The 25272-nt window shown below is 41.1% G+C and overlaps 1 protein-coding gene across 4 annotated transcripts in view; it reads right to left on the minus strand.

Annotated features, from left to right (window-relative positions):
* Positions 1-25272, minus strand: part of SLC25A21 (solute carrier family 25 member 21) — a 470551-nt gene that overhangs the window by 29509 nt on the left and 415770 nt on the right. For 3 of the 4 annotated variants that reach the window (XM_044389466.3, XM_048220721.2, XM_057306424.1), the window contains exons 4-6: positions 20921-20987; positions 14345-14404; positions 10440-10547 (exon numbers count right to left, since the gene is read on the minus strand). In XM_044389466.3, the coding sequence (XP_044245401.1) occupies positions 10440-10547; positions 14345-14404; positions 20921-20987 (235 nt within the window). The remainder of the gene's footprint in view (positions 1-10439; positions 10548-14344; positions 14405-20920; positions 20988-25272) is intronic. The other variant, XM_048220705.2, reaches the window with a different exon arrangement.

The following is a 25272-nucleotide window of genomic DNA, read 5'->3' on the forward strand; positions in this document are numbered from 1 at the left end:
GGAGCAAAGGTTGAGAATGAAAGTCACCAGCTGGGCCTCCACCTCACACAGCTTACAGCCTGGACAGCCCATTCTTGTGTGTTACCAGGTGCCTGGAACACAGTAAGTGCTCATCAATGTTAGCCATTATCAAGGATGTCTGGTACTTTACATATATCACGTGATTTATCCTCTCAACAAGGGTGCGAGATAGGTATTATCATTATTCCCATTTGACAGATGGGGAAACTAAGGTCGTGGTACTTGCTCAAGATCACAAGGGTGGTGCCAGATCGCAAACTAAGGTCTCTCCCACTCCAAATCCATACTTTTATACTCTGCATGGTTTTGCCGTCCTAACATACCTGATTGCTTTTCTCAATCTTGTAAGGCGGGCAGCGGGTATATTTTCCTTATTTCGCAGGTGAGAAAACCAAGGATTGTTAAGTAGCGGGCCTAAAGTAGAAATGCTGCTAAACAGCTTCATGAGAACTCTGCCCCTAATCCAGTGTGGTTCTCATTCTGCGGACTCATTCTCGTTCTGCATATGTGGTAAGAGTTCCAGAGTTTGATAATCCAACTGATACAGGTAACAGCTACATCCTAACCCAAATATATTTTTCTTGGGGCCTGGCGAGACAGCAAAGCCCGAGTTCTTCTCTAATTCCCCATAAAGAGTAGAAGTGTGCTTTTTGCTTCATTTGGCAACATTGTGTCACACACATGTAAGCAAATATTTAATTAGAAAGGCAAAACATGACTTCCACTGGGATGCTTAAATAGGAAAATATAGAGTCATTTTGACTAGATCTCTGTAAACACAAGGAATTTTACTAAACTTATTTGATTACTGGGCTTTCATTTCAAAACAAAAATGGTGACTGATTGGCATCATCAGCCAAATGACTCCAATACTATCCAACCCAGCAGGTCACCCACCGGTTTGGTTTCCTTCCAACATTTAGACTCACTGCAATTTTCATATTCAGTTACCACTTGTGGGCCAAGTTGCATTATAACTTTCCTAGATGTACTCTTCGTCGACTGCACCAGAATGCAAGCAGGAGAGAATAAGTGGATTGGCATGTAGTTAATACTGTGATATCACACTGCTCTCCACACTGGCTTATTGAAATCCTCAGTTCACTGGTACCCGCCAGAGTATTTCCATTTGACGTAACTCAAAGTCTTTAGGTTTCATGTTAGCTATTGGCGACTGCTAATTCTGGGAACTCTCTGTCCTTTCGTGCATTCGTTTCTTCAACGAGTACCTGTTGTGTGCCTACCAGGCACCATGTGCTGTGCTAAATGTCTCGTGCAGGACTTTGCTCATATGCTAGAAATTTAAATACTTTTGCTTTGATTTTTATTCGGGGAGATAGGCTGATAATTTTTAGATCCACCCGTGAGAATATTCCGCAATGGTCATGAACTATGGAATCCAATTTCTGTTTTAAAAGTCCTTAAGAGGCTTAATTAAAGGGAAGATTTTTTGCACCACTCCAGGGCACTGATTCCTTACTCACGGAGAGTCCAGGATTACCAACAAATCACGGAGATGAGTTATGGCAGCCTGAGCTATTTTGTCTGGACTTCTTCCATCCAACTACTGACTGTAGCTGGCTCTGATTAGCTTGTGAGATCACGGACTGAGGTGCAGGCAGCAAGCATTGTTCTCTGGGTAAATAGCTATCAATAGGTAGAGACATGGGGTGTGTGCGAATGAACTTCCTCCATCCCTGAAGCCAGAGAAGAGCTCTAGGCACACCATGTCAAAAGGCAGCGCGCTCCACAGGCGTTCCTTTACTTGCTTCCCAGGGCAAGGTGAATTCTGTTGTGTTTTAGAGCCAATGGAATAGGGTGTTGCTTTGAATTTCGTCACATGGCTGGAAAGCAAACCGGATGAGACCTTTGCACAATGGAGTGAGTGTCCATATCTGGGCCTTCAGAAAAATACTGCTTTGTTAAAAAAGAGGAGATTCAGTTGCTGCATTCAGGCAGGAAAATACCCTGGTTCCTCAGGAGATAGAAGATCACTTATGTGTTTCGTTACTCAAATAGAGTCTTGAAGCATTTTCATAAATTGGAAAAAAAAAAAAAAGAAAAAAGAAAAAAATCCCTTCCTTTTATTTGAGAACAAAATGTAAGTGAAAGAAGAGGTATTGGGCTCAAAATCCCACACTACACGTTGCTTTCGCCGAGATATTTCACTAATTCATCATTATAGCTTACTTTAATAGGGCAAGATCACGAACAAAAAGATATGCCAAATACAATTACACTCTATCTAGAGTTATGTTTGATGAACGGGTCTATTTTCTAAACAATCCGTGAGTGGATAGTAATTTGCCATAAACAAACTTTCCCAGATACTGTGCCATAAATCTCCTTTGACACCAAGCTGCCGCCCGGTCACCGTCCCTGGAGGAACACGGGGCCTTCCAGGTGATGAGACGCTGACGCACCCACCAGCCGAGCAGGGGGGAAGGAGACCATGCTGTGGTGACCGCTCGGAAAAAACTGGCACCATGGAAAGAGCCTTTGCTTTTTCCTGGTTCCAGAAACACGTCTGACTTTCCCTTAAGTTTCATGATCACCCACATATCTTTATCCCAATAAAAGCAGCGCAGTGCCTAGAAAGAGAACTCTATGTTAACATTCAGTTCCTAAGAGCTACTAACTTCATAAGGCTTTATTTTCCCTATCAACGAAGCCGAGAGAAAGCCACCTCCCTTACAGAGGTAGCGGGGGAATTTGAAATACCAAGAATGTGCGGGCACTGGGAAAAGGGGAAGGAGGCACGAGCAGTTACCAAAGCACTGGGATCACGGGGAAGTGCTGGTGGAAATCATCAACTGCTTTTTCTTTATATAGCTTTGTATTACTTGATTGGTGTGTGTGTGGGGGGGCAATGTAATACTTTTATAATTTGCAAAATTATATAAATTGGAAAAAAATCAAATAAAGGAAAAAACATGTAAGGCATCTTACACAGTATCTGGCATATAGTAGATGTTCTGTAAATGGTAGCTATTATCATTACTTCAAAGTCTCAGTTCTGAAAGCAAAACTCCTGGCACAGCTGAATGGAAGACTGAAGTCTATTTTCTGTAAATGATAATAGAGAGACAACTTGGCTGCTGCCTTAGGTATTGTTGAAAGATAACTATAGGAATGGATTCATATACATAATTCACTTTTCTGCCCACAAGAATCATAGACTGGAAAGAAATAATTTAGGTACTGAACAGTTTCCAGGCAGTATTTCACATGGTAATGCAGGAAAAATTTGAACTTAACTCAGGACATCATCATGAATGCTGACATGCCCTTGAAGCTGGCTTCTCACACTATCTGTAAACAGAGCCACACGCTTGCTCTCTGACTCAACCTCCTTCTTTCTTGAAAGAGATAATCGCAAAATGCAGTGCTTCTATTTACTTTATGTTGACTCTACATACTATAACTAAGTTTAAACATTCGTCGATTGCCTATGGAGAAAATAATCACTAAGCTTTGTGATCTCCTGTATGATCTGATCTCGATTAGATTACTAAGCTCCCAGAAGAAAGTGTATAGAATTATATCTAGTGGTGTTTATCCAAAAGCAGAATCAAACCCTGAACGAATTTTTTTTTGTTGTTGTTATTTTTTTAATAATTTTTTTATTATATTATGTTAGTCACCATACAGTACATCCCTGGTTTTTGATGTAAAATTCCATGATTCGTTACTTGTGTATAACACCCAGTGCACCATGCAAGACGCGCCCCCCTTACTACCCATCACCGGTCTATCCCATTCCCCTAATTTTAAAAAAAAATCCCTATCTTTAAAGATTCTACCATCAAGGACACATTTGCTATCTGTTCATTGAACCTTAAAATTACAATCATATAAAGGCAGAAGACTAATTATTCCTTTCTTGGGTTGAACATCTTTAAAGACTAAGTAGAGAGGAAACAGGCTTTTGCAATTCACTTAAGCCTTAGTTTCATATTTGGGGGTGAGAATGATTACGTTCACATGTAATGTAGATAAAAATGAGTAGAAGGAAAACCTGTCCCCCATCCACACATCAGAGGCAAATCCTATAGACCTCAAGGGAAGGAAAACATAACCCGTTAGCCAAATAATAACTTTGAAGTAGATTTCAAAGTGGAGAGAAAAACCGGGAAGCAGTTCATCCAAGATTTTGCTCCTGGGGAGAAATTCACATTTTCTAGGCTTGCAGAGAGCATGCCAGCCAAGTAACCACTTGGCTTAGCACGAGTGATAGGGGACTTCTAGGTCTTATAAATATATAGATTAAAAAACAATGCACCCAGTTCGAGGGGAGAAAGGTCCTACAAGGACAACAAGCTATAAAGTCACACTTTTGGCAAGACTGGATATGCGAACCATCTCCAGTAGAAAAATCCTTGGGCAAGCCTAGTCCTAAGCCAAGGAGACTACAAACCAGAACAACACTTTGCTCGGGTTTAGTTTGAAGGACGGGGGGAAATTTGGGTCTATCCCGATTTTATTTGAACATGTTTTTACACCCACTGAACCAAACCAGAGCATGACAAAGCTGTGATTACTTTGCTCCCCACAGAAGGTCAAGCATATTTAAATTAGAGACCGGTTCTCTTTATTCACTGTGAATTTTAAGATGCTGGCCAAGATTCTGGTATTGGAATTGGAGGAAGTGTGGCAGGGATTATAGTCTTTGACTGATATGGTGGTAATTTAAAAAGTGGAGGCGAGACAAGCACACCTATTGAAATACTTTACACAGAAGCTGGAAGGAGATGAGGGAAGTACCAGGAACCAAAGGAACCACAGTTTCTTTGTATTTTTAGAAGAGTTCATGGCTAAACTGAGTGGGAAGGCATATGTTATGGGTAACATACTTCTGACTGGCTAGAGAATCAAGCCTAGACCACAGAGGGGAGAATGCAGGCAGTAGGAGCCAGCAAGTCACCTGCCATTCCTGGAAATCCTCATGGGAATTGCTTGGGGCTCCAAGAATATCACAGACACAGCCTCTCCTCTCAGCCAGTCCTGCACCCCAGCCAGAGGGGCCCCCGTTCAGGAACCCGTTCTTCAGAGGGCCCCATTCTGGTCCTTTGCCAGTGATGCCCCCCCCACAGTACCAAGGGGGATATCTGCCTGCTTCCCACAACCTCCTTCTAGACTTTCCGCTACGTACCCTCAGACTGGGGCAGTCCGCATGCTTCATCTTTACCACCCTATCATTGCCTACAAGACGTTAAGTGTAATATTTTTTTAAAGATTTATTTATTTACTTTGGGAAACAAACTGAGGGCTTCAGAGGGGAGGGGGGTGGGGGAATGGGATAGACTGGTGATGCGTAGTAAGGAGGGCACGTATTGCATGGTGCACTGGGTGTTATACGCAACTAATGAATCATTGAACTTTACATCGGAAACCAGGGATGTACTGTATGGTGACTAACATAATATAATAATTATTATAAAAAGAGATTTATTTATTTATTTCAGAGAGAGAGAGAGAGTGCGGGTAGAGGGGTAGAGGGAGAGAGACAATCCTGAAGCAGACTCCCTGCTGAGCCCAGAGCCCAGCTCCGGGCTCAATCCCAGGACCCGAGATCACGACCTGAGCCAAGAATCGGACGCTTAACCGACCGAGCCTCCCAGATGCCCCTTGTTAAGTGGATTATTGAGATGAGTATTGACTGGCTGCCCTAGGCTGTCCTCCACTGCCAAGCTTCTCTCAGCTGCAGCAACTTCTTGGGAGATGTTCGTCTTTAAAGGCCCGTGGTGACTCGCCTCCCCCGGCTGGGGAAATAGGAAAACCCACAATTCCTGTGCAGGACTCTGTAGTGGTTCGTGTCTAAGACACGAGGGTACAAGGGCTGAATAGCAGACAGGTGCCTGCTGGTGGGGACAACAAGAGTTATCTAGCGGCAAAATAAGCCCCTAGGGAAGCTGCTCTGCTTTTCTTAAAGGTGTCGGCAAGCCACGTGGCCGTTCTGCCTGCAGCCCATCCATTTCGTGTTCCATCACAACTGGTAGCTATAATTAACTGAAAAGGCTGAGAACGAGCTTCGTTCACAACTCCATGCACTTGAAGTGATGAAGGGGCTTGATCAAGAATACATGTTTGGGGTGCCTGGGTGGCTCCGTCAGTTAAGCGTCTGACTCTTGATTTCAGCTTCTGGTCATGATCTCAGGGTCGTGAGATGGAGCCCCGTGTTGGGCTCAGTGCTAGGCATGGAGTCTGCTTAAGATGCTCTCTCTCCCAATTCCCCTCCCTTCAGAAAAAATACATGTTGATTTTGTACAACTATTCCAGAGGAAGCATATCTTGATTGTAATGGAATTCTTTCCCAAGTGGCTTCAAATGTTTTTTGTGTCAGTCTCTAACTTCTGCTGCTACCTGCTAGCTATTTACAGCAAACGGAGATCCAGCTTCTTCTGTTTATGATGGTAGACCTGCATCTGAGCTTAAAGACCTTGTCAGCAGGCATTGTAACCAGGCTGCCCGCCCTTAAGCCTTGATAAAGAATTCCGGCTGAATGGATTGTACTGGCAGCTGAGCACTGCCTAACGTGGACCGAGGGAGCAAACCAACCACACTCTGTAAGCTGTCTACATGCCCATAGCCGGAGTCAGCTGTCACTGCTCAATATTAATTGGGGTGCTATCTCAGGATAAAGGTCTTTAGGTAACCTTCAGCATTTAAAGATCAACTTGCATCTTGAAATAGTTATCGTCGGTTGACTGCCTACCAATGTACCAGATTCTGTGTTAGGATCTTTGCATATATTATCATTTAAATTCTCATAAAATGTGTAATAACTACTGACACATTAAAGCATCACTACAGGACAGGCTACGTTGACAGCTTTGCATAAACATCTCCACCCTATTACTATTATTCTCCCCTCACAAAATACGAAACGACTACAGTCAGGGTGGGAAACATGAACTTGTCACATGGCCAATGACAGAGATGGCCCTCCAGAGCTTGCTTCCAGCCACTTCCCAGAAATGCCTCGCTGTAAGACAACTTGACCCATCGCCATCATTCTGTCACCGAGAGAACTGCACGTAACTTGTTCAAGGTCATGTTAGAAAATGGAAAAGAGCATGATGGGTGTATCTCTCTCCGACCCTGAGACAGATAGGCCAGTTCACCAGTGGCCCTCCTGTTCTAGACAGCTCTGTTTATATATGTTCTTTGATAGTCCACATGTAAGGTTTCAACTTTTGTTAGAAATTATAGAGCAGGAAATAATGGGGGTTTCTGCTACTACAAATGAAGTAATGGAAACTGAATTATGCAACATGGGGACTTAAGATGGACCGGCAAGTCATTTCTACCCAAATCAGCTGAGAACCTTCTCGCTAAAGGGAGCCTGGATCCTGGCAGAGCCAAAGAACATTTCTTTGGGATTACATACTTTTCTTTATACTCTCCTGTTTTTCCTAAATTTTCTACGAGGAAAGTGTTACTTTTTAAAGTAAATATTCACAGGTAATGCTGAATACATTCTCACGTTAAACATTCAACTACACAAAGCCCTTCCCTTAAACTTACCTTCCACTCCCCCTATTCTAGTCTCCTTTCCAGAGGTAATCACAATTTAGAAGTTGGTAAGAATTCCTTTGCATGACAGACCTGCACAGTCCTATAAGGAAATCACTACCCATATGTGGCTATTGAACACTTGAAATGTCCTAGTTCAAACTGAAGTATGCTTGTAAGCATAAAATACACACGAGATTTAAAGACCAAATATGAAAAGAGGGTAAAAGATCTCATATAATTTTTATACTGATTACATGCTGAAATGACAATATTTGGGATGTACTGGGTTAAAGAATTAAAAATAAATAAATAAAAACAGTATTAAATTAATTTCATGTTTCTTTTTGCCTTTTTAAAAGGTACTAGAAAATGTGGCTTGTGTTGTATTGTTATTGGCCAGCACTGCTCTGGAGTCTAGATCATTTTAAGTATGTTTACACATTTATATATAATATATATTTTTTGTGCTTTCTAAGATAAATATGTGTTACTTTTATACTTGGACTAAAACTTTTTTTCTTAAAAAAGTATAACTTTTAAATGCGTTGATCATTAATTCCTTTCTTCCTTCCTGTCTCTCCCTCTTCCCCACCCCACCCACCAGCTCCAACGCACACACTTCTTGACAACCGACAAAGCCTCAGAGTGAAGAAAGCAATAATTACTCTTGGTCATAGAAATGCTGAAGCGAGCACACCTAACAACTGGATTAATCCAATCCAGGCACAGATTAACAAAGAAAATGCTAGTCAATGGAAGAAGGCTTTGGAGTTAGTGGGTCCTAGACAGAAGACATGGGAAATAGCTACAATTGCCAGTAATGACTACCAGTTATTTTTAAAGAACAGACCCAAATTTGCTATTCTTATCATGTCATCTCTTCCTCTCAGATTTTTTTTTTCCAGAAACATAGTTCCATTACTTTATGTTGGGTGACTATGTACCACTAACTCCTTTTCCCTTGATCAATATTGCCTAGAAAGCGCCAGTTCAGCTACTGAATCTTGATCGTTGCCGGACATAAATGTTGACATGTGTAACCATGTCTGACTCACCGAAGGTTATAATGTACCCATGATTTTTGTTTTGTCTAAGTAAACACCTAAAAATGAGTCCAGTTCAGTGGATTCTGCAAAGGAAATGACCCCAAACAAGCTCCTGTTCTCCCCCCACTTAAAAACTGCTAGCCTGCGTTTACGTAAACAGTTGACACACGCTGCACTCTTGTCACTGAACGGGGACACGTACACGTGCGGCACTCATGTGTTAGGCTGGAAGGGTGTTTCCTGTGTTCTAGCAAGGCCTTCAGACCTGCAACACATTAGCAGCTCCTCCTTGGCCTCAGTGTGGAACCTCCTTGAAGGCAGAGGAGAGACAACACGCGGCACGCGCAGGGCTGCTGTGATAACTCACTATTCTCTTTCCCGCGGGTGCTCCTTGGTGCTCTGTCCCACCTGCGCACGTGGGTTCTGTGCTGCCCCATACGGACCGCGGCTGGGTACGTGCTTTCCTCTGCCGCCTCCTCGCTGCCCCGGCGAGCTTCCCAATGACGGAACAGAGGCTGCGGAGGAGGAGGAGGAGGAGGAGGAGCTCCACGTTTTCCTTCTAGTGCTAACTCTCCCAGCCTAAGAAATCAAAATTTCCTTCAACCGATTTCATGGGGGCTGCTCCATTTCAAGTGGACATTCAAAAAGTGTTTCTTCTCTCTTCTTCCTATTCCTCACCGCCTTTTCCCTTCATGCAAAGAAACAGAAAACAAAACAAAGACTAGGGCAATGCAAGGACTTTCAATCTTCACTGAAGTGCCGAACATCACCACAACTAAGGCAACCTTCTGAAACGTAAAAGAAAAAAAATTCTCCCTTAATTAGGATTGACTTCATCTGCGTGGATCCCATCTGCTGAGGCAGCCCAGCCCTGTCCTTCTCGGGGCTGGGCAGCTACAGGGGAGTCGGGCCCCCTTCTTTCCCACAGCCCTGCTCAAGAAGCTGCCAGGGAGCTCTCAAGCAGTTTGGGCAGGCGGGAAGTGGGGTGGGAGCGCGGGGGTCTCCACCCATCAGCTGCTGCTAAAGTGGTAGGAGGGGAACCGCTCTACAGAGAACTGCAGGTCAGCAGACATGCCAAAGCAGTTTAGCCCACATGCTTCCCAGTTGTGGAATTAAATTAAAACGCTGAGGAAGGAAGGACCTGGAACGCCGATCTCCTTATTTTCTCCCTACCTGGTGCTCGTCACCCAAAAGAATAAAAGAAGCACAGTTGGACTTGGTGGTTTAAAGGGAATTATTAGGCAACTGGGAGGAAGTGAAGGCAGCACACACCAAGGGCAGCTGTCTTCATGGAACATCATGTACCAGTGATTAAATGTCAGGACCCATCATCGTCCAAGCGGGGACGTCTACACAGGTTTACTAACTTGCTTCATTCAGATTAAACCAAAAGACAAGCTTGACAGATTATCAGAATCTTTGGGGGAAGGCGGTGGGTGGAGTGCAGAAAGGAGTAAGGCAATTTTAAAAAATGACTTCATAATTTTTTTTTTAAAAAGCACAACATTTATCACCTCTGTGGTTTTTGCTTCAGTTTCTTCTAGCGTAATGTGAAATCGAGGTTTTGCTGAAAGCAGGGGAAACATTTTCAAAGAAGTCGTTGTAGATTACATTCCAAATCTAAAATAAAAACCTGTAAACATGTGTTTGTCCATCAGACTTTAGAAATGTTTGCTCACACTTCTCTTGTGGAAGAAATTTGACTTTTTCTTATGCTACTTCTTTAACAAGAATTTGCTACGGTTTTAACAAGTGACTAAGAGCTGGGTTCATAATTACATATATAGTATATACATATATTAAAAACATTTTTTTTTACATTCCCTCACCAATAGGAAAACATTAAATGATTACCTCTGTAAATTTGTTCCGATTCGCTTGCAATCCAACTTTTACTACCTCAAAAGGGTTAACCACGATAGCTTCTGTTAGTCCAGATCCTAATCCAGCAATGGCAAATGTCTAGAAAAGTTAAATCAATCAATACTTTCAAACAAGTGATGTGTACTGGGTTAAACATCGTACTCCTTACACTCAGCAGCTGAATGTTTGGTGGAGAATGGAGAAACGTACATAAATACACCACATACCATTACTAAACAGCTTTAGTTCTTGATTAGATGCTGACAATTCATGAAGAAGAAATTACAGAAGCCACAAACCACATCCTAACAATTCAAAATAAAATGTCAAAGCCCCATCAACAGCGACTTTTTCCTTTAATGAAAAGAAAGGTTGTTTTAGTGATTTAAGGTGGATACTAAAACATCTGCACATGTAACAATTAAAAGAGTTTGACTTGTAAAAGGAGAGCTTCGTTTTTATTTTTTTTTTTTCTTTTTTTTTTTATTTTTTTATTTTTTTTTAATAATGATTTTTTATTATATTATGTTAGTCACCATACAGTACATCCCCGGTTTTCGATGCAAGGCTCGATGATTCATTAGTTGTGTATAACACCCAGTGCACCATGCAATATGTGCCCTCCTTACTACCCATCACCGGTCTATCCCATTCCCCCACCTCCCTCCCCTCTGTAGCCCTCAGTTTGTTTCTCATAGTCCATAGTCTCTCATGTTTCATTCCCCCTTCTGATTACCCCCCCTTTCTTTATCCCTTTCTTCCCCTACTGATCATTCTAGTTCTTATGTTCCATAGATGAGAGAAATCATATGATAGTTGTCTTTCTCTGCTTGACTTATTTCACTAAGCATTATCTCCTCCAGTGCCGTCCATGTTGTGAGAGCTTCGTTTTTAAAACACCTACTTAAATCATTATTGAGCATCTCCAGAAAATTCAAGGAGCAGAACCAAAAATAAAATGTTTATAAAAAGTGAGATTTCAGGTAACCAAACAGTGCAGCTGAAAACATTTAAAGGTATAGCCCTGTTGTTAGAGTCACTATTCTAGACAATTGACAAACAAAAAAAAATTTTTTATTCATCCTTTCCCTATCTAAAAAAACCCCCCGATAACTGCCCTATTCTTCTAGACGTAGAAAATGAGGAACAAAAGTTGAGATCAGAAATGGCAAGGTTGTTCTGAAGGGATCAGCTAAAATCTAGAACATCTCTCAAAAGATGATGTCAGGTTCTTATTTGCTCTCAGTTAAGAGTTTCTGCAAAAGGAACTACAACTTTCTTGACTTTTCCTCAAAGTAGAATGTTTAAGGGTTTTTCAGAAACTCTGTATCAAAAAAAAAAAAAACAAAAAACAAAACAACAAACCCAACAAACCCCACAATTAAAACACACACACACACACACACACACACACACACACACACACCAGAAAAACAAAATGAAACAAAGCCTCAAATCTCCAAAACAGATGCTGAAAAAAAGTAATTCTTTAGTGCTGAAGCTCTCATTGCAGGAGAAGAGGGAACGCTACATACAACCAAAAGAAGAAAAAAGCCAATGAAGAACAAAGGACAGGTAACTCTTACTAGGAGTCTCTAAATTCTCCAAAGTAGAAGACTGGAAGAGAAAAGAAAAAGGAATATTCCCTAACCTTGGAACAACAGGCAAGGTGGAACAAGGGAAGATCCAGAGGGAGGTCTGGGTTCTGGTCCTGGTTCTGCCACTTCTTGGCTATGTGACCAGGGCTGCCATGTGCATTAGTTTGTGCACAGAAAAAGGTACGTGTGTGTGGATGTGTGTAGGCTGAGATCCAGCCTGCACCCCACCATCCAAGCCGGAGCCCTGGAGAGGCATCAGCCAGGACAAAGGGTGCCTTTGCGTAATTCACACAAAGGCACCACGTGTGCGAGCTGCAGCTCTGTGTCTAAATCACTGAGCCTTTTATAAGCCACGGTTTCCTCATCAGTAAAATGGAGACAATGATGTCTAATCTCCCCACCTCATAGGAGGATCAAAACAATGGGCGAAGCCCTTTGTAAAGTGCTTTACAAAAACCATTGTTCCTGTCGCACATAAACATGCCGAGGAAGAATGGGATAGTACACAGATTCAAGGAGAGGGAATAATCCATCATGTTTTCCTTTCATGCCCCTTCAGTACTACTTTAAACACATTTGCATAGGGTACCAGAGCATGTATTTTATTCATTTATCTCACACTTCTATCATGGAAGCCAAAACGTGTGTGTGCACGGGTGTGTACACACACAGACACGCACACACACACAAATACCAGTCCCAAACTCTGCTGACTGGGAAAGCTAAAATCCAGATGTTCAGGTTTTTATTACTTACTATATGCAATCTTCCAAGTAATTCACTTTTTTGTTCTTCTATAAAACTCAGCTACATTTGCTGTCAGAACTAGTGTTCAGCAGTCCCTTGTCAAAAGAATTGATCAGCTATCAGCAGATCACGTTACTTAGATGATTCCAGAGACCGGCGGTAACAGTTGGGTTCCCAGCCTCCTAGGCTTTTCATGTGCGAGCACCAGGGGACATTTAAGGGCTGTTTAAGTGTCTAGTGGTATCAAAAAGAAACTGGAATAAATGAGTTCAAGGAAAGAGAACAACTGTCTACAGTTTGCATGCATTTACTTAGAGTAGCTGGAGTGGCCAAATGCTTTTGTTTTAATTCTCAGGAGTCCAAAGGACTGCAGCGTCTCACATGGTACCAATGCTCAACACAGGAACAGCCAGCTGGCCCTCTGGAGACCATATTTTATTGTCTTTTGCTAGGAAGTTTTTAATCCTCCCCTTACCAAGAGGTTTTCAAAGTTGAGAATGACATTAAGAAAAGGCAGTGAGGCATAAAAAAAAAATCTGAGCTAGTATCAGGACTCATGCTGCCACCTCTACCACACAAGGCTATTTCGCAGTCACCTTGTTTTGGCAGGAGGCTTGGCAAGAAGTTTCTTAACAGTATCCTTCTTAGAGAAGGGGCATGTAGGTTTTAAAAAATAACAGATATTTTTTCTTGGACAGTCTACTGGGCAGAGTAAATATTCTGAAGTGAACCTTTACAAGTTAAGTAACGGCAGAGCTGAAGCCCAGAACACTGCCTCTCTGGTTGAGTTCTGAGGCCCACTGCAGCAGGAAAACTGGAGGACTTTTCTAGGTGCTGGGAGGCCCACTGTCGATTGGAGGGCCAAGGATCATTTGTTCTTCAGATATGGAGGGAGAAATCAGTGCACTTTCTCTCTCTTGGGCTCTTGTCGCACACATACTTGTAGAACCCATTTGATCACTCCAATTTGTCTTGTGAAAAGCAGCAAAGTCACCAAGAAGGAGAGGAGAGGCCCTGAGAAATGTTCACATCACCACGTGATCTCCACGTAACAGCTGAGATGCGTCATTGTAGCATCCCTGTTCTCCTCAACGACAAAAGGTCCTTCAGTCTGCATCTGCCTGCAGGGTGACCCGAGGTCCTGTATTTCCTACAGCTTGAGCAAAAGCTGGAAAAGTGACCTGTTAGGAAATGTTTTAGGCATACTGACTTCTGCATAAACACATATGCGCAGTACCTAGTATGTAAACATATGCACGTTTTGGCTTTCACAGAACCTTTGACAAATGTACTCTTTATTTTATATTCTTGACCATATCTCATATGGGTCTTTCCACACATATCACTGTTATCATAAATTCATCACTGGGAGCTATAAAATAGCCAAATTGTGAGTTATTAGGAAGATGGCTTTCAACAAGTAGCTGAACATTGAATAACTCGAATTCATATTTTAGTAGTTGGGCTTGGGGAATCAAAAGGGTTTTTGTTTCCAGATTTTGCTTTATGAAATAACTCACACACTTAAGTATAATAAATACTCTCACTTACCAATGCTGGCGACAGTGACACATATCCTAGCAATTTCTTGTACTGCTCAAAGGTGAAAAACTGTGAAACAAAACCAAACCCAGAGATTTATAACAATTTCCTGCAACAAACTCTTTAATTGGCTCAAATTAACCAGCATTTTAGAAAAATGATAAACCATCAAACACAGTTTTTAATCTGGTCTCGGGTAGTTGCTAGTGGACCTGACTTTTTACATTCACATTTTCAAATGCAACTATAATAACCTACAGAAGAGCTGATGGAATCCTTTATAGCAGTAAATGAACCATACAGCTTCCATTTACCATGACCATTTTCAGTTTCCCCAGACATCAATAGACTTCTTTTTTATGGCAGTGATTCAAAATTATAGGCAGAGAGACCTGAAATCTCTGGTCTCCTATGTTTTCTCTGTGAACTGCTTTCCCAGTGAATGCCCAGTTTTCTAACCCACTTGTAAAAGGCACCCACCCCCTTCTCATCTTTAACTTGTGCTTACATTGCTGTGTATCTCTGTTGTTCCATGAAGTTTCTAAACACTCACTGATGATGACGATGCCGCGGTAAAACAAAGACCCAATAAGGTCCTCTAGTCCATCCCAGAAACCCAATAAGGTCCTCTAGTCCATCCTAGAAATTTTCTCTGCAAATAAATTTCTATGGAGGTAAATCTCATCAGACTTCATGTAATGTGCCCCAAATACATTTCTCTCCTCTCTTTCTGTACTCTGTATTCTGGGAAACAACTCCGCTTGATCATGCTGTTTGGCTCCCGAGTGCTCTGTCAGCAGTAGCTGCCGATGTCACTGATAAGGCACAATCATAGGTCTTGCTAGGGTCTGAATTTTAAGACCCCAGGAAAGGCCTGGGAATTTTATGGTCTCAAAGGTCTTCTACTCTATTACTTTATAACCCAATAAGATGGGGGAAGAAAAAAAAGCAAATTTGGGGATCGAATAATACTCTGTTGTTAGAAAGAGGTAGTTCCATGTAGACATGGCTCTATGAGTCTCTGGGCAGCCCCAAAGTCATTATATCACCAGATAGATTTTGATTCTTTTAAAGACCCAGGAATAACTTTTGTGCCATACTTCTTTAGCTCAACTACAGATGTAGACGTTTCTAGATCAGGGATTCATTCATTTACTCATTCAACAGATATTTATTGGATGCCTCCTACAGCAGTAAATAAAGAGAAACCCCTGCCTCTTTAGTCGAACATTCTAGTGTATGGTGTCAACCCTGAAATTCTCCTGGTGTTAAAAAAAAAAGAAAACAGCATCAGCGGCCACTACTGTTTTAGTGAAACCATTAATCATGGAAGGAAAAGTGACATTGTCTTAAGCTTTACAAGTAAGTTTTTTCCTTCATTTTTATAGTCATTATCATCACTATTCTTCGACAATCACCTTGCTGGGGTTTTGATGGGAGCAGTCCTGGGACTGAATCCTGCCTATGCTACTTAGCTGTGAAAGCACGGGCAAGTCACCTGACCTTTCTAGCCCTCAAGAACATAAAACTTAACTTCTGAAATATTCCTTAAATAATAGCATTTAACTAAGATATTCTGACATGCCTGACCCAGATAGGACTTTCAGAAAATCTTAGTTTTCATTCTCTTTCTTCACTTTGGCTCATAAAGGAACCACAGTTACTTGTATCACTCACGAGAGCTTGCCGTGGTCCAGAAAACACGCCACGGCCTTTGCACGTGCTACTGCACTGAGTCCATACAACGGCATCAGGCAGCAGGTTATGGTCATGATTCTCATTTTGTAGATACATATCCTGCAGTTAGTGGGTGGAAGGACCGACTGCAAAGCCTGTGTGTGCTCTTAACCACGACACATGCTTGCTCACTGCGGAGCCGTGACTGTTAACAGCTTGGGATTCTCTGCCCTGGAGTTTTCTTGCTGCTGAGGTCTTCTTGCCTTCCCTGACCTTGGAAACCCAGAGTCCCTCAAGGCAGAAGATTTCAAACCTTTCTGAGCACAGTCTATGTAAAAAGTATTCACATAACACGCACGCACACACACACACACACGCACACACACACACACACGATGAATACAGTGTACGCTTGTGTTTATAACTGAAACAAAACATTGCTGTAAAACAGTGTTTCCCCCCCTCACTATGTGTAATGCACTATGTTTCTATTCTGTTTCATGAAAAAAATTCTGGTCATGACCCATTACATCCAGTGACCCACTAAATTGATTTTATGACTCATAGGTCATGACCTACATTTGGAAACACTGCACACTGGGTTCGAGGAAGTTCTGGGATGAATGGACCTCACAAAAGACCTCACTGCCTTTTCTCTTCCAATGAGAAGATGCGGTTTGATTTTTGTCTTTCTTTATTTCTGACTTTCTGTAGTTACAAGGGATTAAGGACCAGACTGGGACCTCAGGGGAGAAGCCTGGGGATAGGCACTTGGCCTGTCATTGTAGCAATCCTCACAGGGAGTTCCAAGTCTCCAAGTTGGGGCAATTCTATGCTTTTCTTATATCATCACTAAAACTGTGAGAAAACCAAACTACTATTAGCTGACTGGTACTCATCAGCAGCGTTGCTGGAAGCTTTTGGTGAATGGCTAGGATGAAATGATTCAGGTTCCTGGGAATAAAGAAGCCCCATAAGTCACAGTGATGAACTGTCAGTGTACTGAATTCAAAAGTCATGAAAAAAGTATTATCATATATTCCAATAAACAAATAGTGCTTCAAATAAATAAGACACTAGCTCAAGGAAGGAAAAGGTACAACCTTTTAAAATGGAGTTTCAGTAACAGTAAAAGAATGTAAATGTCATCATTCTAGTTTGAAACCAATATTTACTAAAAAATATTCATTCATTCATTCAACAAATATTTACTGAATGTCTCCCAGGTTCAAAGCTTAGAAGACATTATACCAGAACTATATTCTTAAGCACTAGTAGATGAGCTGTTATTTTAATTCCTCTCTATATGACACTACTCCTTTATGGCTTTCACGAAATTTCTCATCCACAACATTGATCAATGCATAGATGTGATATAAGTACCCTATCATACAAGATGTGAGGTTACAGTCTAAGGATAAAATTGGGGGGCTCAACACATAATAAAGCTGCCTCCCCAAAGTCATACTGATATGTAACTAAAGAGTTTTGAAAACATTCATATTCAATCAAGGTTTTGAGAATCCTGAATGTAAAATCTTGAATCCAAATGAATTGTGCCATATATAAGCTATCAACTGGAATCCTGAAATTGGTAGTCTCATGTAGGGAGAGGGGCTGCCATGTGGTCTCTGGAGAAGTGTCAGGCCGTGGCTGGGCAGGGGAGGTCGGTGCAGTTTGCCTGGTGACACAGCTCACCAGCACTTTTCCCTTTGCTTCTATTCACGCTCACTCAGCAATCTGAGGACTAACCTGACCTCCCGATGTTCTGTTCCCGGATGCAGTTAAATTACATGGAAGGAGTCTGGTCCATTTGGATCTTGCTTTTAACTACCTAAGCTGCGCTCTGACTAGGGCCAACTAGTCCCCACTACCGGGGCAAACCCTTTCTGAGTACTCCTCTCAACAACGCCCTGTGCATTTTGAGGCCCTCCGGTTTGGCTGGTGGGAACAGGTACTATCCCTGGTCCCGCATGCTGGCCAAGCACTGTTCCCCCGAATGCTCTGGACAGCTCTTTCCCAGCCTTGCTAGTTTCCTCACATGCATGCACTCATCGGTTCTCAGCTGAATATTTACGGGGTCCCTCTGAAGAGCTTATGAGCTCTCTCTCTACGTGGCTTTCTCTTTTCTGGTACCTCCATCCTGTGAACTCTAGCTGCCTTGCCCTCTCCAGCCTGCCAGTTCCATCTCAAGCCAGGGAGTACACTGGGCTCTGCTTACATTTCCTCTGTGTGCCCGGGGTCTGGAAAAACCTCTCAAGGCAGTAAGTTGGGGAGAACCATAGAGCTCATCTCATTTGTTTCCCGTCCCCATCCTTCCTTGTCTGATGTCCAGTGTCTTGAAAACTGTGGTTTCATATTTTTTGTTCATTTTTGTTGCCGTTTCAGGCAGGAGAGTAAATCTGGTCTCTGTTACTCTATCTTGGCTGGAAATGGAAGTCATGGTCTTCCAGAAACTGAATAGTAGATGCGGGAATTTTGGGAAATAGCACAGGAATGTCTCCTGTTTTAAATCAATACACTTTCTATTTCTCTCTGTTTCATTTGTGCATCTAACATTGAGAGAGCATCTAGTGTGTGTAGACACCATGACAGGTGTAGGGATGGTGGTGAACAGACAGCCTTCACAACTCCTGCTTTCTCCTGAGTCTGTTTAGCGTCAGGCAGTCCTTGAGAATCTGTCCATGGAAAAATGGTGTTTCTGGACCTGTGAATCTCAAGACTGGACCCTGGAACCTGGAACATCGTGCCTCCCATGTCTGAAGGAGCAGTTGGTCTCTTTCTGAGGTCTTTATTTCCTTTTGCTAACTGCAATACTAATTCTGTCTTAATCTGTGAAAGGTGAAGTTTCACTTATTTAGCATCAATGAGTCTTATTTTAATGATGAATCTCATTTCAAAGAATAAAGTGCAGAAAAACTTCATATTGTCTGTTTCTGATTATAATAATGATTGTAATCGAAGTGTCAGTACCGAGGAATACACACATACACACACATTCACAGACCATATATATGTGTATGTATGTGTGGGTATATTTATACATATATGTATGTACGGTCTCTGAATATTTTTTCTGATGCCATACAATGAAGCAGTTTATAATGTATGAAATCATTATAATCAGATGATCGCTTTCCTCACAAATTCTAAGATAAATATCTATAAAATGAATGTTTTCATAAATTGTATTGAAAAACTAGTGCTATCCATCTGGCAAAGATACACTTAACTCCAAGTTATACTTAAAAAGCCAACGCACTTACCATATGTCTCAATAATTTTAAGGTAAAATCAACTTGAAACAAGATGTCTGGGACACATACACCATATCCAGTTGCCCAAAAGTTCATCTGTTAACCATTGTTCTGGCAGGGAGCGTTGCTTTTTTCTTAAGTAGAGACTAACTCAGTTTTGTAAAGCTCAACTTTTTTTTTTCTTACATAAAAGACTGTTCAACACTGATAAACTTTAATCCTCTTCAAATTTAAATTAAATTGTCTCCAATGTATAGTATTAAGGAAAAATATTCCAGGAAAAACTTTAATTATAGTTTACTCTATTTATCCATGTAAAACACTGAACAAATGAATATATTATTCCACGGAGACAAAGTGACTTTCCTTTTGAAAAGGAACTCTGCTCTGTTTGTTTACTTGGGCAATCTTTTATCAAGTGAAGCCATTTCATAATTCAATTCAGCCCTCTTGTGTACTTTGGTGAACTTTTTCCAGATTCTCTACTGCGATTCAGATCCTTATAATGAAATTTGTATTGAACTAATAACACAAAATCACAAAAACTATGGCAACAAAGGGGACGAATTTATAGAGAAAGTATGTTTTAAAGCTTTGTTTTTTGAATTCTAGACCTGAATTAAATCCTATGAAATTACTATTTTGACAGAATGTAGAAGTATGGTGTCTGTGAATATATGTTGGTTATTTTATTATAAATTTTAACTTAGTCAACCTCTTAGCTTACTGAGCAAAAGTACAGAAATTGTCCCATCTTACCTGTCAGGAACATTGGGAATACAAATTGAGTAATGTATCTGAAAAAAGCTTTATGTCATTAGTTGGAAAGGAAGCCTTTTGGTCTAAGGGTATGTTATCCTTCTATGGAAAGACAAAGCCATATTTGGTGAAGCCAGTGTGGGGGCAGGGGCACTGCCAGCCAGAGTCACTGTGATCGGGACTTCTGTCCAAAAGAACATTGAAAGGAGTGATCAGATTTAGTTCTTTGTTCCCCGGAGGTCCTGCCAGATCTCTGTGTTCCTATCCAGACACTGAACCGGCAAATAGTACATAAACTCCATAGTTATGTGGTTAAAGAATGGAAATCAGCATAGTGGAAGTAATAATTTTGTAAAAACCAGAATAGAGAATTTTAACAGAGGAGACCAGGGAAGCAAATGAAGTTAGCATGCCAAATAAATGTGTTCTACGCGAATCATGTACAAAGTAATGTAGTGTATTAGTTTGCTCTGTTCATAAAATGGAACTGATTTAGGGAAAAAGGTTTTTCTACCACTCTTCCCTCCTCTCCTCTCCCTCTCTCTTTAATAATTACTGCTCCTAAGGAAAATTGATGAATTGCTTTGAGAAAAAAAGTTATTTTGTGGCTGCTGTGGTTCAATTACGTGACTTTCATTCACCACTGTACTTTTTGTATAATTTCCTCATCAGAAGGGAGTGCCTTTACCTGAAAAAAGATCCATAAACCAATATTTGAAAGAGTGACCCAGCCTAATTATAATAAAAGTTATGCTATAGTTTCCACATTAAATTTTAAATTATCTTATCTTTAATTCACATTAACGTCCCATAGATTGTTGTGGGATGTTTTAGGGCTGAAGTTGTTACTGCAGTCTTGTTTTCCCTTGGTGGAAAGGTTAACAATGCTTACCTTCACTGCTCTTTTTGGTGTTTCCGCCAAGATTGGTGGCAGGATCCCCTTGTAAAAACCAAACAACCTATTGGAGAAATAAAAGATTTTAAGTAAAGGAATCAGGAAACAGGTAATTCTGCCTCTGTTTATGGATAAAGCAACTAATCTAAAGTATCCCCAATTATTCAATGTAGTACACCAATCATGAAGTCTTCCTTCGTTTTAATTCTGAAGTGCAGAGATTATATTTGCTGCAACATGGACGGCACTGGAGGAGATACTGCTTAGTGAAATAAGTCAAGCAGAGAAAGACAATTATATGATTTCTCTCATCTATGGAACATAAGAACTAGGAAGATCGGCAGGGGAAGAAAGGGATAAAGAAAGGGGGTAATCAGAAGGGGGAATGAAATATGAGAGACTATGGACTATGAGAAACAAACTGAGGGCCTCAGAGGGGAGGGGGGTGGGGGAATGGGATAGGCTGGTGATGGGTAGTAAGGAGGGCACGTATTGCATGGTGCACTGGGTGTTATACGCAACTAATGAATCATCGAGCTTTACATCGGAAACCGGGGATGTACTGTATGGTGACTAACATAATATAATAAAAAATCATTAAAAAAATAAAGTGCAGAGATTATGAATTTTACATTTATTAACACTATGAAATTCAGAAGAATAAATGGTACTGAGACTGGAATCCCCTGAGTACATTGCTAAACACTACGAGTTGCACATTAAGGATGAACTTGACCTTCCTCAGTCTAAAGAATCTTGAATTTATTTTCTCAGGTGTGTGGTAGGTAGCTTCAAGCTGTCTACAGTTTAGCATTTCCTCCCTTGTAACCAAATGAGGTTAGGGTTATACCTGAGCCTGCTAGACTGGAATTTTCTGCGCTAACAAGGGGCACAAATCCTTAATTTCAGCTTTACTAACACAAGGGAACTAACAAGCTCTACGGCTGTGAAAACTGGGCTCCCAGCCCTATCCTGAGTTAGTCATGATTTTTTTAACTTCACTGATGGAGATAGAACGTCAGGGACATATGTTGCTGACAGAAGAAATGTCAAACTTCCTTGCTGATATAGTCTTACAGGGCCTGGGACAACTGTCGTTGCCAATGTTGAGGGACTTATCACATACTCAAATGTTTTTAGAAACAAAAACAAAAACAAAAAACAAAACCAAGAATGAGCGCCATATGCTTATGATAAGGTTCATAAAATGTCACCACTTATTTCATATTAGATTTTAAGATTCAAAATTTTAAATTTGTCTGCCCTGGAAAAAGATATATACGGCATATACTCATTTTAGACCTGAAATACATAAGTAGAATATTCCTCATTATTTTCCGAGATAATTCAGCTTTCCTGATGAACCCACACGTGACTGCAGAAAAAGGCAGGACTCGATGTGTCTGTATTTTAGGATGTTCATTTAACATGGGGCTCGAGCTTCTCTGATTGACCTCTCAAGCTTCACTCCAACTTCCTTAAAGTGCTTCTAGAACAAGAAAGTTAAGAATTTATATATACTAATCCACTCTGCTACCCAATCCAATGTGGTGATCTCTTGTTTTTCCTTGATTCACTGGCGTACAAAGCACACTTCAGTTAGGGAAGCAAAGGACTTGTTTCATAGCTTCTAAATTGTTAGCTTCTTGAGGGCTGAGTGTGCATTAGTGTGCTTACCCCAGAGTCTTCTCTGTGTGTGAATATGTAACCAGGATACAAACGTTCGTTAAGCATGTGGATTTTGTGAAGGGGAAGAAAGGAATCAAATGATCCCTTGATATGGGCTTACTCTACCCAGTATTTTTGACATAATGGATAGTGCTAGCAGACATATGATTTGAAGAACTATGGGAATTCATGCTCCCACCTCGTTTCCATTCCAATTTCAACTACTAATGCCTGAAATTCACTTACAAAATTCAAATACCACCCTTTATCATTGAAATGTCATTATAAATTAATCATTACATAATTTTCAGTATAAGAGTGATTAAGCATAGGCTCGGCCTTCCCAGAAGATAAATGTGATTTTCCTGAATAGAAGTTCTATATTTATAATGAAAGATTTATGAGTTCTGTTCTTTCTGTGATTTTTCTGTATCTGGAAGATTACATCTGGTTTTTGGGGAAAAAATTAAGAAGAACATTAAAGTAAGTAAAGCTTCTAGAACAGAGTGTCCCTGTTAATAATAGAGGTACTTGAAATCCCATACAACAGAGAACAGTTATAGGAAGAACAGTCGTTCAGCCTGGAGAAGAACAATCACAGGGAGTAACATGATGAACGTGATTGATTTCTTGAAAAGTGAGCATGTAGGAAAGAAATTCAACTTTTCTGTTTGTTTCCAGATTGTAGAACTAGGACCAACAGGTGGAAGCAACAAGAAAAGACACATTATTCGTCCAGTAGGAGCTTAATACAAGGAAGTACTCTTAATAGAACTACCTACAGATAGAATGGGCTGTCTTGAAAAATAATCAATTCTCCTTCATGGTATGTGGCCAAGCACTCTGGAAGGCCCTTTGTCATGGATGCCAGAGATGGGATGTATACAGCAATGGATGAACTTAATGGCCCTCAGGATTTGTCTACTCCAACCCTCAGATTTTGTTGCTCTAAGAAAAATAACAGGAGGATATGGGAAAGTGCTTTCCTGAAGAGACAAAATCTGCCTTAACTGCAAACTTTTGCCTAAAGTAGAGCACTGCTTTTCTGGAGGAGGACAGAAATCTTCTAAGTAACACAGAAGGTCTTCATTTTAAAAATGATGGGAAAAAATATTAAAAAGAGGTGTAAGGCAGGAGGGAAGAGAGGCAGCTGGGAGAACCATAAGGATTTAATCTGAAAAGAGCTGGGAGGTCCAGAGCCCTCTGCTTCAAGTTGTCTATGCTTCCTTGATGCGCCCTCCTTCCCTTCTCTCTGCTCTGTTCCTTTCATGTGTAATCATCCCCACCGCCCCAACTCCCTGCGACCGCCTCCAGCCGTCCCACCATCCTGAACTTTCTAACAGTGAATGAACAGCTTTAATGGGAAATTCTCAAGGACCATAGGCAGCCTTTGCTGGAAAATGGGAGGCTAGATCCTTGCACTGTTTTCACAGTATAGCCTAGCAATAGTGGACATCTACAGAATAGTCAGGCCAGCACCTCTTCTGTTGAGAACTGCCCCACCCAATTTTTTAAAACATTGGAGCCAACACATTAGTATAATATGATACTACTTGCATGCAGTTGGTTGATTGGGCACCTCACCAAATGGATCCAAATGGTGTTCTGTCTCTTTGCCCCAGTTAATCTGATCCAAGTTAGACCTAGCAGAGTTTTTCTCCAGGATTTGGGAATTAGAACTGAAAAGGTCAAGTCTCACTCTGTGTGGTTGAAGCTCGAAGACAGAAAACTAGCGTATCAGTGACAGTCACATTTTCTGTCTTTTGGAGAGTCAATCTGCAGTGATAAAAAAGAAGGAAGCTACTATTCAGGGAAACGCAGAAGCAAGATGGAGAAGAGTTCTGGTACTGTGAGTATGACCTTCTGTCAGCAATTTTTTACCCTTAGTTACATCTCAACGCTTCTTGCAAATTGGCATTTCTCTTTGCTTTTCATTCTTTGAGATACCCAGTATCATTTAGAATAAATTCCTTTTTTCAACCTAAATAATTTTGAGTTGTGTTTATTACTTACCAGTCCAAAGTCCTGGATCTAGAAAGTAAGCCTCATGGGCCCTACAGTCAAAGTGGTTGCCACAGGACCTCCATGCCACGCCCTCTCCCATGAAGAGCCTTTTGTCAGTGAAGATTGGCACTTGGGCCAGTCAGAAGAGTCACACCCAAAATTCGAGAAAGAGAATGTGGTGGGCAAGGGTGCAAGCTGACGATTCTTGATTGATTAGATAATTACTGGAAGCTTTCCCAAGGTAAAGTATGAAATACAGATTCTTAAAAAACAAAAAAAGAATTGTAATGTTTTATGAAGGAGATACTTTTTTTTTTTCTGCTAAAGAACTAATGTTTATACCCACATGCACTGTTCACTTTGCCAAATTTTCTGCCTTCATGTAGTTTTGGCTTGAAATACAGAGCATGTGGCTTAGGAGGACAATAACTAGGGACGTTAAGAGATTTGTGACACCCATATCAACATGCTTTATCTTGCTTACTTCTCAAGAAGCAGACTGACACACTCAGTCTACTCCCTAGATGAATGGAAACGAATTCTAATGTGTATGTGGCATTAATAGCCACTCTTTCCCTGAAAAGACAGTCAAGCCACCATTCTGGCTTTCAGTTTTGACCAACACCAAGCCAACCGGAGAACTCTTTGGAAGATGCTCCAGACGCAATGCAAGACCT

The sequence above is a fragment of the Ursus arctos genome, unplaced genomic scaffold, assembly GCF_023065955.2.
Source record: "Ursus arctos isolate Adak ecotype North America unplaced genomic scaffold, UrsArc2.0 scaffold_37, whole genome shotgun sequence".
NCBI lineage: Eukaryota > Metazoa > Chordata > Mammalia > Carnivora > Ursidae > Ursus > Ursus arctos.